Source organism: Salvelinus alpinus, chromosome 8 (assembly GCF_045679555.1).
Source record: "Salvelinus alpinus chromosome 8, SLU_Salpinus.1, whole genome shotgun sequence".
Taxonomy (NCBI): domain Eukaryota; kingdom Metazoa; phylum Chordata; class Actinopteri; order Salmoniformes; family Salmonidae; genus Salvelinus; species Salvelinus alpinus.
Window position 1 is genome coordinate 70,331,691 of NC_092093.1, and position 14,356 is coordinate 70,346,046.

Sequence of the window (14,356 nt, forward strand, 5' to 3'; positions counted from 1 at the left end):
CAGATCGTCCGACCATTTCGAATCCCACCGTACCTTGTCTGCTATGCGATCTGGTTTCCGAGCTGGTCACGGGTCCACCTCAGCCACCCCCATGTCCTAAACGATATCATAACCGCCATCGATAAAAGACAGTACCGTGCAGCCATCTTCATCGACCTGGCCAAGGCTTTCGACTCTGTCAATCACCGTATTCATATCGGCAGACTCAACAGCCTTGGTTTCTCTACTGGCTGCCTCGCCTGGTTCACTAACTACTTCTCTGATAGAGTTCAGTGTATGAAATCGGAGAGCCTGTTGACCGGACCTCTGGCAGTCTCTATGGGGGTGCCACAGGGTTAAATTCTCGGGCCGACTCTTTTCTCTGTATATATCAATGATTTCGCTCTTGCTGCGGATGATTCTTTGATCCACCTCTACGCAGACGACACCATTCTGTATACATCTACAACATTCCTTCCGTGGCCTCCAGCTGCTTTTAAATGCTAGTAAAACTAAATGCATGCTCTTCAACCGATCGCTGCCCGCACCCGCCCGCCCGACTAGCGTCAATACTCTGGACGGTTCTGACTTAGAATATGTGGACAACGATAAATACCTAGGTGTCTGGCTAGACTGTAAACTCTCCTTCCAGACTCACATTAAACTCTCCAATCCAAAGTTAAATCTAGAATCTGCTTCCTATTTCGCACCAAAGCATCTTTCACTCATGCTGCCAAACATACCCTCGTAAAACTGACTATCCTACCGATCCTTGACTTCAGCGATGTCATTTACAAAATAGCCTCCAATACTCTACTCAGCAAATTGTATGCAGTTTATCACAGTGCCGTCCGTTTTTTCACCAAAGCCCCATATACTACCCACCACTGCGACCTGTATGCTCTCATTGGCTGGTCCTCGCTACATATTCGTCGCCAAACCCACTGGCTCCAGGTCATCTATAAGTCTTTGCTAGGTGAAGCTCCGCCTTATCTCAGCTCACTGGTCACCACAGTAACACCCACCTGTAGCACACGCTCCAGCAGGTACAGTGGGGCAAAAAAGTATTTAGTCAGCCACCAATTGTGCAAGTTCTCCCACTTAAAAAGATGAGAGAGGCCTGTAATTTTCATCATAGGTACACTTCAACTATGACAGACAAAATGAGGGGAAAAAATCCAGAAAATCACATTGTAGGATTTTTAATGAATTTATTTGCAAATGATGGTGGAAAATAAGTATTTGGTCACCTACAAACAAGCAAGATTTCTGGCTCTCACAGACCTGTAACTTCTTCTTTAAGAGGCTCCTCTGTCCTCCACTCGTTAACTGTATTAATGGCACCTGTTTGAACTTGTTATCAGTATAAAAGACACCTGTCCACAACCTCAAACAGTCACACTCCAAACTCCACTATGGCCAAGACCAAAGAGCTGGGACACCAGAAACAAAATTGTAGACCTGCACCAGGCTGGGAAGACTGAATCTGCAATAGGTAAGCAGCTTGGTTTGAAGAAATCAACTGTGGGAGCAATTATTAGGAAATGGAAGACATACAAGACCACTGATAATCTCCCTCGATCTGGGGCTCCACACAAGATCTTACCCCGTGGGGTCAAAATGATCACAAGAACGGTGAGCAAAAATCCCAGAACCACACGGGGGGACCTAGTGAATGACCTGCAGAGAGTTGGGACCAAAGTAACAAAGCCTACCATCAGTAACACACTACGCCGCCAGGGACTCAAATCCTGCAGTGCCAGACGTGTCCCCCTGCTTAAGCCAGTACATGTCCAGGCCCGTCTGAAGTTTGCTAGAGAGCATTTGGATGATCCAGAAGAAGATTGGGAGAATGTCAACTTTTTGGTAAAAACTCAACTCGTCGTGTTTGGAGGACAAAGAATGCTGAGTTGCATCCAAAGAACACCATACCTACTGTGAAGCATGGGGGTGGAAACATCATGCTTTGGGGCTGTTTTTCTGCAAAGGGACCAGGACGACTGATCCGTGTAAAGGAAAGAATGAATCGGACCATGTATCGTGAGATTTTGAGTGAAAACCTCCTTCCATCAGCAAGGGCATTGAAGATGAAACGTGGCTGGGTCTTTCAGCATGACAATGATCCCATACACACCGCCCGGGCAACGAAGGAGTAGCTTCGAGTAGCTTCGTAAGAAGCATTTCAAGGTCCTGGAGTGGCCTAGCCAGTCACCAGATCTCAACCCCATAGAAAGAATTTGGAGGGAGTTGAAAGTCCGTGTTGCCCAGCAACAACCCCAAAACATCACTGCTCTAGAGGAGATCTGCATGGAGGAATGGGCCAAAATACCAGAAACAGTGTGTGAAAACCTTGTGAAGACTTACAGAAAACATTTGACCTCTGTCATTGTCAACAAAGGGTATATAACAAAGTATTGAGATAAACTTTTGTTATTGACCAAATACTTATTTTCCACCATAATTTGCAAATAAATTCATTACAAATCCTACAATGTGATTTTCTGGATTTTTTTCTTCTCATTTTGTCTGTCATAGTTGAAGTGTACTTATGATGAAAATTACAGGCCTCTCTCATCTTTTTAAGCGGGAGAACTTGCACAATTGGTGGCTGACAAAATACTTTTTTGCCCCACTGTATATTTCACTGGTCATCCCCAAAGCCAACACCTACTTTGGCCGCCTTTCCTTACAGTTTTCTGCTGCCAATGACAGGAACGAATTGCAAAAATTACTGAAGTTGGAGACTTATATCTACCTCACTAACTATAAGCGTCAGCTGTCAGAGCAGCTTACCGATCGCTGCAGCTGTACACAGCCCATCTGTAAATAGCCCATCCAATCAACTACCTACCTCATCCCCATATTTGTTTTTGTTTTTCTGCTCTTTTGCTCACCAGTATTTCTACTTGCACATCCTCATCTGCACATATCACTCCAGTGTAAATTGCTAAATTGTAATTACTTCTCCACTATTGGCCTATTTATTGCCTTACCTCCTTACTTAATTTGCACACACTCTATACAGATTTTTCTATTGCATTATTGACTGTACGTTTGTTTATCCCATGTGTAACTCTGTGTTGTTTTTGTCGCGCTGCTTTGCTTTATCTTGGCCAGGTCGCAGATGTAAATGAGAACTTGTTCTCAATTGGCCTACCTGGTTAAATAAAGGTGAAATAAAAAATCTAATAAAAATGCCATGCAGAGGCTGTCGTTTTGTATTTAAACTTTTTCATAACGAAGACGATAAGTTTGATGTCTGATGATAATAGAATGGTAACGATGTCACTGCGACAACTGTCTACAGACATGTTGATCGACCGACTGCAAACCAGTCTTTCGGGTTGGGGTAGGTGAGTATTTACCTGGAAGTCAGGGTTAGGGTTAGGGTAGGGTAGCCAGGCGGAGCGAGAGTTCTCCTGGTACTTGAAGGGACCTCCAAACACCTGGGTGATGGCACTGAGGTTGAAGGCACACACCGCAGATGCTGCTATGCTGTTCCTGAAGGGGGAAGAGAGGGATAGTGCCTTCAGAAAGTATTCACACCACTTGACTTTTCCCACATTTTGTTGTATTAGGAAGTGGGATTAACATTTTTTAGTTGTCATTTTTTGTCAACTATCTATACAAAATACTCTATAATGTCAAAGTGGATTTTCTTTCACTTTGACATTACATTTGAAAAAATAAATATAAAAAATAAAACAATAATATATCTTGAAATAAAACAATAATATATCTTGATTCAAGTCAATACATGTTAGAATCACCTTTGGCAGTGATTACAGCTGTGAGTCTTGGTAAGACTCTAAGAGCTTTGCACACCTGGATTGTACAATATTTGGCAATGATTATTTTCTAAATTCTTCAAGGTCTGTCAAATTGGTAGTTGATCATCGCTAGACAATCATTTTAAGGTCTTACCAAAGATTTTCAAGCAGATTTAAGTCACAACTGTAACTGTGAGACTCAGAAACTTTCATTGTCTTCTTGGTAAGCAACTCCAGTATAGATTCGGCCTTGTGTTTTAGGTTATTGTCCTGCTGAAAGGTGAATTCATCTTCCAGTGTCTGGTGGAAAGCAGACGGAACCAGGTTTTCCTCTAGGATTTTGCCTGTGCTTAGCTCCATTCTGGGGTTTTTTATCCTGAAAAACTCCCCGTAATGATTACAAGCATACCCATAACATGATGCAGCCACCACTATGCTTGAAAATATGGACAGTGGTACTCAGTAATGTGTTGTATTGGATTTGCCCCAAACAAAACACTTTGAAGTCAGGATAAAGGTTAATTGCTTTGCCACATTTTTTGCCACATTTTTTGCAGTATTACTTCAGTGCATTGTTGCAAACAGGATGCATGTTTTGGAATATTTTTATTCTGTACAGGCTTCCTTCTTTTCACTCTGTCAGTTAGGTTAGTATTGTGGAGTAAGTACAATGTTGTTGATCCATCCTCAGTTTTCTCCTATCACAGCCATTAAACTCTGTAACTGTTTAAATTCACCATTGGCCTCATGGTGAAATCCCTGAGCGGTTTCCTTCCTCTCCGGCAAATGATTTAGGAAGGACGTCTGGATCTTTGTAGTGACTGGGTGTATTGATACACCATCCAAAAGGTAATTAATAACTTCACCATTGTAATGGCTTCTAGGAGTAGTGGGTGGAGGAGTCAGGCGCAGAGAGCAGGGTAGTTCAAAACGTGGATCTTTATTCCAAGAACAGAGTAACGGTCACGCCAAACACAAGGGCGCATAAAATACCCAGTCCAACAAATAGGACGAAACTGTCCAGGAAAACGGAATCCACAATAATCCACACACCATGAACAGAAAAACAAGCCCGCACAAAAGCCGGCGGGCCTACCGGGTTTAAATAGCCCAAAACAAAACCGGGATTCGTGGCAACCATGCTCAAAGGGATATACAATGTCTGCTTTTTAATTTATTTTACCCATCTACCAATAGGTTATTTTTTTGCGAGGCTTTGGAAAACCTCCCTGGTCTTTGAGGTTGAATCTGTGTTTGAAATTTACAGCTCGACTGACCGACCTTACAGATAATTGTAAGTGTGGGGTACAGAAATCATGTTAAACGCTAAAATTACACACAGAGTGAGTCAATGCAACTTACTATGTGACTTGTTATGTGACTTTTGTTTTTACTCCTGTACTTATTTAGGCTTGCCATAACAAAGGGGTTGAATTCTTATTTACTCAAGACATTTCAGCTTTCATTTTTACTTAATTTGGAGAAAAAAATTAAAACAGAATTCCACTTTACATTATGGGGTATTGTGTGTAGGCTAGAATGTGGAAAAAGTCAAGGAGTGTGAATACTTTCTGAAGGAACTGTATATGGTTAGGATTTTGTCTGCTGACTGTTAATGTCCAGTCTGTGTTTTTGTCCTCTAAATATACCTACACATCTGTCCCTACCAGTTAGTGTCTATAACACAGACTCAGATCCTACTGTGACTGATGGTGTAAGGTGACTATAAATTTAACACCAGGCTTCAATTAAGATGTTCTGCCTCTGTGGCTAAGTGTATGGATCGGGCCTGACGGATAGCTTTGACTTTTCAAACTGTCACTTTCCACAAAAGCATGTCTCTTCTAAGAGGTGAGAAAATTGAAAATTAAAGAAATGAGTTTAAAGTCAAACTGTGAAACTAAACGTGTGTGAATGACGATAGTATGTATAACATGACTGTTCATTTTAAGCTGTGCCTGAAGTATACTTCAGTATTTTGGCAACTTCAAGGTTTATCATACATTATAAACTGGGTGGTTCAAGCGCTGAATGCTGATTGGCTGACAGCTGTGGTATATCAGACAGGTATGACAAACCATTTATTTTTACTGTACGAATAGCCCTTAGCCGTGGTATATTGGCCATATACCATACCCCCTCGGGCATCATTGCTTAATAATACAGGCAGAATATACCCTCTGTGTGTGTGTGTGTGTGTGTGTGTGTGTGTGTGTGTGTGTGTGTGTGTGTGTGTGTGTGTGTGTGTGTGTGTGTGTGTGTGTGTGTGTGTGTGTGTGTGTGTGTGTGTGTGTGTGTGTGTGTGTGTGTGTGTGTGTGTGTGTGTGTGTGTGTGTGTGTGTGTGTGTGTGTGTATAGTATGCGTCTCACACTTACACATTAGTAGTGAAGATCCCATAGAGCAGTTCTAGCTCTGGCAGGTAGAACGTCCCCTGTAGTTCATTATAGTTGAACGGTATCTCTCCTGGTCGAGAGCAGTTCAACCGCGCCTTCATGAACGTGGTCCAGGTGTCCTCCAATAGGAAGCGGCCCCCAATGTCGTTCTTACAGACCCGGGCAGCGCGAGAGAACACGGTCCGACCGCAGTCATGTTCCACCGCATTCTCTCGGAAGAAGAAGTAGGTGAAGTTCCCAATGTCATAGGAGGAGACAAAGTTAGGTTCTGTTGAATGAGGACACAAAGTTAGGTTCTGTTGTAGGAGGGGACAAAGTTAGGTTCTGTTGTAGGAGGAGACAAAGTTAGGTTCTGTTAAAGGAGGAGACAAAGTTAGGTTCTGTTAAAGGAGGAGACAAACTATTCAGACCACTTGACTTTTTCTACATTTTGTTACGTTACAGCATTATTCTAAAATTGATTAAATTGTTTTTTTCCCTCATCAATCTACACACTACCCCATAATGACGCTACAAGCTTGGCACACCTGTATTTGGGGAGTTTCTCCCATTCTTCTCTGCAGATCCACTCAAGCTCTGTCAGGTTGGATGGGGAGTGTCGCTTTACAGCTATTTTCAGGTCTCTCCAGAGATGTTCGATCGGGTTCAAGTCCGGGCTCTGGCTGGGCCACTCAAAAACATTCAGAGACTTTTCCCGAAGCCACTCCTGTGTTGTTTTGGCTGTGTGCTTAGGGTTGTTGTCGTGTTGAAAGGTTTACCTTCTCCCCAGTCTGAGGTCCTGAGTGCACTGGAGCAGGTTTTCATCAAGTATGTCTGTACTTGGCTCCGTTCATCTTTCCCTCGATCCTGACTAGTCTCCCAGTCCCTGTTGCTGAAAAACATCGCCACAGCATGATGTTGCCAGCGCCATGCTTCACTATAGGGATGGTGCCAGATTTCCTCCAGATTTGACGTTTGGTTTTCAAGCCAAGAGTTCAACCTTGGTTTCATCTGACCAGAGAATCTTGTTTCTCATGGTCTGAGAGTATTTAGGTGCCTTTTGGCAAACTACAAGCGGGCGGACATGTGCCTTTTACTGAGGAGTGGCATCCGTCTGGCCACTCTACCATAATGGCCTGATTGATGGAGTGCTGCAGAGATGGTTGTCCTTCTGGAAGGTTCTCCCATCTCCACAGAAGAGCTATGTCAGAGTGACCATCAGGTTCTTGGTCACTTCCCTGACCAAGGCCCTTCTCCCCCGATTACTCATTTTGGCCAGGCTGCCAGCTCTAGGAAGATTCTTGGTGGTTCCAAATGTCTTCCATTTAAGAATGATGGAGGCCACTGTGTTCTTGGGGACCTTCAACGCTGCAGACATTTTTGGTACCCTTCCCCAGATCTGTGCTTCGACACAATCCTGTCTCAGAGCTCTACGGACAATTTCTTCGACCTCATCGCTTGGTTTTTGCTCTGACATTTGTGCTTTTCCAAATCATGTCCAATCACTTGAATTTACCACAGGTGGACTCCAATCAAGTCGCAGAAACAGGATGATCAATGGAAACAGGATGCACCTGAGCTCAATTTCAAGTCTTATAGCAAAGGGTCTGAATACTTATGTAAATAAGCTATTTCTGTTTTTTTTTAAATTAATTTTCAAAAAATCTGTTTTCACTTTGTCATTATGGAGTATCGTGCGTAGATTAATGAGGAAAATTATTTTTGAATAAGGCTGTAACAAAATGTGGAAAAAGTCAATGGGTCTGAATACTTTCCGAATGCACTGTATATGACAATGAGTTCTGAGTGATTGACTAGGGGTCCATAGGAATGTGAGGTTGAGGTGATTAGTCTTAATAAATGATGGCATTGTTATTAATGACTTTGTGTTTCAAAATTAATTATTTATCGAGGGAACCCCTAAAGGTTAGGATGAGGTATGACCAAAACACTGGTGTAGTGTAATAGTTGTCAACCCATCTAAAACTGCTGACCTTCCTAGAGCACTCATTGATGAGCTGTTCATTTTTATGTATGACATTATTGGACCTTAACCGCACGCTTTATCCTCTCTGACAGTGATTTAATTCACTTTTAAATGAAAGAGTTTTTTTCCCTTGTTTGCTCTTTCAACCCCTCCTCTCCTCTGCACCTTTGCACAGCATCACATGAGAAAAGAGACAAAAAAATCAATTTGCCATAAAATTAGTTATTAAACCTTTTCTCAAAGGTTGTCGCGGCGCTATGTATGTGGTGGCTTTTAATTTATTTTTTCAATCTGGCTTTAATGTGAATCAGATAAAATCCTGACAAGATAGCGATTGACCTGCTCTTTTAGAGCAAGTGAACGACTGAAGCAGCGTATTCAATCAGCAGCCCTGTTCCAGGTGGGATGTGCTGTTGAACTGCGATCCACTGAGCTCTTCAGAACGACACACTGATTTCATTGTTTCAGTACCAGATGGAAATGTCACTTTTATATCCTTCAAAAGGAAAGAACAAAATATTTAAAAAAAAATATATATACTGTATATATATTGTAAAAGAAGCTAAAAAGTGTGGATATGTTCTTTGTCATCAATACACTGCATGTCAGTGACAGACATCCGTATCACTGACATTTTGACACTTCCTGTAAACAACACTACCTTACTTCTACCCTTTCCCCCTCATCCGCCCCTTTTCTCCTTCTATATGAACTACTTTTCCTCCTCTCTATACCTTTACTGCTTATCCCCCTGCCCCTTTACCACCTTCCATTTCCCAGCCTACCATTGAGCCATTTGGAGTTGTACTAAGCAGTGCATTATTGGCAGCAGCCGCCTATCTCCTACCGCTTGCTTCTCTACCCCTACTACCCTTACCTCTACCACATCCTACCATTGAGCCATTTGGAGTTGTACTGTGCAGTGCGTAGAGGCGGCAGCCCCCCCAGACTGCGGTAGATAGCTGGGTCTCTGCCAGAGAAGTCCATGGCGGTGGCAGCATAGAGCTCCCCGCTGGAGGTGATCAGGGCTGTGGAGTTATGGAGAGGGTTGTAGGGACAACGGGCCATCCCACTGATCTGGTCATGGATCTCTGTCAGGTTGGTCAGCTAGAGGGGGCGGGGGAGAGAGGGTGGAGAGGGGGGAGAGGGGGAGGAGATGAGGGGCAGGAGGAGGGAGAGGGGAGAGAATTAATGTGTTTATAATGCACACAAGCAGGAGTGGAGAGAGAGGGAGTGTGAGCACACATCACATGATTTTTAACTCCCCTCTCCTTGGTGGTTTCAATTCAGAGAGACAAATATTTTTTTTTGCTAAATGCTATATAGCCGCCTCACTCTCAGAGAAATAACTAGTACTGCTATAGTAGGTTTTAAAACTTCTTCAGGATTGGTGGGTCCCCCACGGGACAGTTGAACTAACATAGGCTAATGCGATTAGCATGAGGCTGTAAATAACAAGAACATTTCGCAGGACATGGACATATCTGATATTGGCAGAAAGCTTAAAATCTTGTTAATCGAACTGCACTGTCCAATTTACAGTAGCTATTACAGTGAAATAATACCATGCTATTGTTTGAGGAGAGTGCACAGTTATGAACTTGAACAGTTATTAATAAACCAATTAGGCACATTTGGGCAGTCTTGACGGAACATTTTGAACAGAAATGCAATGGTTCATTGGGTTAGTCTAAAACGTTGCACATACACTGCCACCATCTAGTGGCCAAAATCTAAATTGCGCCTGGGCTGGAATAATACATTATGGCCTTTCTCTTGCATTTCAAAGATGATGGTACAAACAAAAATATTTTAAAAATGTTTTTTTTTTTGTACCAGATCTAATGTGCTATGTTCTCCTACATTCATTTCACATTTTCACAAACATCAAAGTGTTTCCTTTCAAATGGTATCAAGAATATGCATATCCTTGCTTTAATGCCTGAGCTATAGGCAGTTAGATTTGGGTATGTCATTTTAGGTGAAAATTGAAAAAAAGGTCCGATCCTTATTAAACAGTCAAATGCAACAAATAACTACATTTTTTATAAAGACATTTAGAAATGATACTGTACATTTGTGACATCAATATAAAAAAAATGCAATACAGTAATATGAGATCTGTATGTAAAACATTTACATTTGACATTTTAGTCATTTAGCAGATGTTCTTTTCCAGAGAGACTTATAGTAAGTGCATTCATCTTAAGATAGCTAGGTGAGACAACCACATATCACAGTCAAATAAACAGGATACGAACATTCCATTCCAGCCAAACAATGGACATATATCGTTTTGCAAACAAATCTGAGAACAGTAATATTTTACACACACATGAAGCTACCCATAAGCAATCATTTTTGATGAAAAAACACAAATGTGAAAAATTGGTGGATAGTGTTTGGGAAATAAACTCTTCATTTGGACAGAACTCAGATTAGAAAGAAGGATATGGAACAATAAACAATAATGCCTGTGAAACTGCTGTTTCTCCTCTAGGAAGAAACCTGTCTCTTATTGTTACTGTTACTGCTAAAATCCTACCTTTAGCTATCAAGTTTGGATACAAAACCAATCCCTGAAGAATCAATCGAGGTAAAATAGAGGCAACCTACAGTCTACCTACGCAGTTCCCAGCACAGAGCTCTTATGGCCATATATATGTGGGTGGGTATTGCTGGTAATTAGCTATAGCATCTTTTTAGGCAAGAATATGACTCTTCCCACAGCCTTTTATAATCAGCTTAACCTATATCCAAAACCACACTCTAAGAACAAGAACACAACATCTGGACAGGACCGATGCTCATAGAAAACCTCCATCTTCACTGTACTTCCTGGAGAAGTTCATGCACTTTTTATTCCTCCTGGTTTGGTTGTTCTGATGAATAGCGGACATACATCTGTTTTCCTTGATAAAGCATTATTAAACCACATCAGTGACTTAGGGAAAGCCTCTCCGTTTTCACAAGCAGCTCCATGCGAAGCTCAGAGCTCAGACGTTTGGTTTGTCTGCCTTTGAAAGCGAGGCCAAATCCAGCTCTCCGTGTTTAAAAATACTCTACAGTACGACCTACACTTGGCCCTAAGACAGTGCACTTGTTCCCAATAAAAACCCACACAACATAAACTGAGGCAAAAGCCTTGGATATGTTTAAGAGCTGGAATGTACACAGTGTTTTCTTTGCTAATATGACATTTTAACTCATGGTGTAACCGTGAAGGAGAGATGCTTAGGGCAAGGCTCCACCTCCATTCCTATCAATCTAAACCGTGAGGTATTTTTATACATTTATATAAACCATCATTACGTTCTTCCCATTTATGGTTAACCACATACTGTTGTAGAAATGTATCTTTGTTTCAATGGAAACCCTTCCCATAAACTTTAAAAGCTTACTAATTCCCCAAATGGTGTTCTGCAATGGTCAATTTTAGGGCCGCTATAGTTTCTTTCCCCCCCACTAACCATCGCATTAAGCTATGAGGCAACGCTACACATTACTCACATCGACCCAGGTGTGTTCTTAACTGCACATCCTGCCTGACGTGCAGAAGATCATCAGCACAGGAATTTCTAACCATACAGAACACAAGCTTTGTCCAACTGACACACTGAAGCTTCTCTCTAATGCTGGCTTGAGTTTCAGGTTAATCAATGAGAGATGGACTTTCCACTTCCTTAAAGTACGTGATGCTCATTAATAAAACAGCCTAAGAGCAGGTCACTTTGTATAGATTTATTAGAGTGGGTTGATTTGGACCACTGTTGGTTCCGTCAACACAAACTACCTCCGCTCCGGGCCTCCGGTCTGACACCGGCTTGACCCAACAAGTGTCACTGTGTCTGAAGTCTGCGATGAAAGGGGGTATTGATGGAGCTCATTCTGTGTGTTGAGGGAAGTGTTTGGGTCGAGCTGGGTCTGTAAGACGGGTGGAATGGGGATAGAGTATAGATAGAGGCTGCATCTATCATGCATATTAAAGCAATGGAGTGAATGAGTTCTCTCTTCAGGACACACAGCAGCTGTGGTTGGGAGCACAGGCTGGGGAGACGGGTCACTTTCACACCTCTAATAGCCAATCATTTGAGACACACTCAGTGCTGTTGACTTTCAGATCATCTCTCTTTCTCTCCCTTCCTTCCTGGTCAGTTGCCATGTTACACTTCCTTGCAGCCGTCTCATAAATGTGATCAGACACAGAAAGAGACAGCCAAGCAGGTGCTAGGTGTCTGATGATTCATAGCTGTCTACAGGGCAGCAAAGAGGACATAGGGTCTGCAATAATAAGCTCTATATAATCATCATCATTTTACTCATCATCATTATCATTATCAAAATCATCATCATCATCACCATCCTCATCATCATGACCACCATACTCATCGTACTCATCATTATACTCATTCTCATCTTCATCCTCCTCATCATACTCATTCTCATCCTCATCATCCTCCTACTCATCATTATCATCATCATACTCATCATCACACTCATCATCATCATCATCATCACATCATCATCACCATCATCATCATTATCAGTAGCAATATCATCATCGCCATTATCAATTGCATGACTAGAGGATTGCATTCTCTAATTTCTGACAAATCCATAGTGGGCAAAAATAATCCTGCCATTCAAGGCCATAAATATGGATAAGGTCTTGAAATTAATTAATATATTGTCATGAATGAGGACATTTGGACAGAATTAATTTCAGTAAATGCCTGTAAAGACAGTGAATTGGTCATTAACGGGATATTAATCTGTGGTTATGTACACACATTATGATAACTAAATGCATATTTATTTCCTTCTCCTCTCTCTCTCTACCTCCCTTGGAATCTTTCTCTCTCTTTCCCTCCTTCTTTGTCGCTCTCCCTCCCTCTCAATCTCCTTCTCTGTCGCACCCAATACCTCTCTCTCTCTCCCCCTCCCTCCCTCGCGATCTCACTCTCCCTCCCTCCCTACCTCACACTCAATCCCCCTCTCTCTCTCCCTCCCTCCCTCTCGATCTCTCTCTCTCTCCCTCTCTGTCACACTCGATCCCTCTCTCTCCCTTTCCCTCTGTCGCACTTAATCCCTCTCTCCCTCCCTCGCGATCTCACTCTCCCTCCCTCCCTACCTCACACTCAATCACCCTCTCTCTCTCCCTCCCTCTCGATCTCTCTCTCTCAATTCAATTCAATTCAAGGGGCTTTATTGGCATGGGAAACATGTGTTAACATTGCCAAAGCAAGTGAGGTAGATAATACACAAAAGTGAAATAAACAATACAAATTAACAGTAAACATTACACATACAGAAGTTTCAAAACAAGAAAGACATTACAAATGTCATATTATATATATACAGTGTTGTAACAATGTACAAATGGTTAAAGCACACAAGTTAAAATAAATAAGCATAAATATGGGTTGTATTTACAATGGTGTTTGTTCTTCACTGGTTGCCCTTTTCTTGTGGCAACAGGTCACAAATCTTGCTGCTGTGATGGCACACTGTGGAATTTCACCCAGTAGATATGGGAGTTTATCAAAATTGGATTTGTTTTCAAATTCTTTGTGGATCTGTGTAATCTGAGGGAAATATGTCTCTCTAATATGGTCATACATTGGGCAGGAGGTTAGGAAGTGCAGCTCAGTTTCCACCTCATTTTGTGGGCAGTGAGCACATAGCCTGTCTTCTCTTGAGAGCCATGTCTGCCTACGGCGGCCTTTCTCAATAGCAAGGCTATGCTCACTGAGTCTGTACATAGTCAAAGCTTTCCTTAAGTTTGGGTCAGTCACAGTGGTCAGGTATTCTGCCACTGTGTACTCTCTGTTTAGGGCCAAATAGCATTCTAGTTTGCTCTGTTTTTTTGTTAATTCTTTCCAATGTGTCAAGTAATTATCTTTTTGTTTTCTCATGATTTGGTTGGGTCTAATTGTGCTGTTGTCCTGGGGCTCTGTGGGGTGTATTTGTGTTTGTGAACAGAGCCCTAGGACCAGCTTGCTTAGGGGACTCTTCTCCAGGTTCATCTCTCTGTAGGTGATGGCTTTGTTATGGAAGGTTTGGGAATCGCTTCCTTTTAGGTGGTTGTAGAATTTAACGGCTCTTTTCTGGATTTTGATAATTAGTGGGTATCGGCCTAATTCTGCTCTGCATGCATTATTTGGTGTTCTACGTTGTACACGGAGGATATTTTTGCAGAATTCTGCATGCAGAGTCTCAATTTGGTGTTTGTCCCATTTTGTGAAAT

At 42.1% G+C, this 14,356-nt stretch overlaps 1 protein-coding gene across 5 annotated transcripts in view; it reads right to left on the bottom strand.

Moving 5' to 3' along the window:
- The window catches only part of sema5a (sema domain, seven thrombospondin repeats (type 1 and type 1-like), transmembrane domain (TM) and short cytoplasmic domain, (semaphorin) 5A), a 202,594-nt gene that overhangs the window by 99,551 nt on the left and 88,687 nt on the right, over positions 1–14,356 (bottom strand). For all 5 annotated transcript variants that reach the window (XR_011676583.1, XM_071414898.1, XM_071414900.1 and 2 more), the window contains 3 exons: positions 9,003–9,216; positions 6,126–6,411; positions 3,345–3,480 (listed from right to left, as the gene is read on the bottom strand). Coding sequence is in view for 4 of the 5 variants with exons in the window: in XM_071414898.1 (XP_071270999.1) it covers positions 3,345–3,480; positions 6,126–6,411; positions 9,003–9,216 (636 nt within the window). In the remaining variant the exon portion in view is untranslated. The remainder of the gene's footprint in view (positions 1–3,344; positions 3,481–6,125; positions 6,412–9,002; positions 9,217–14,356) is intronic.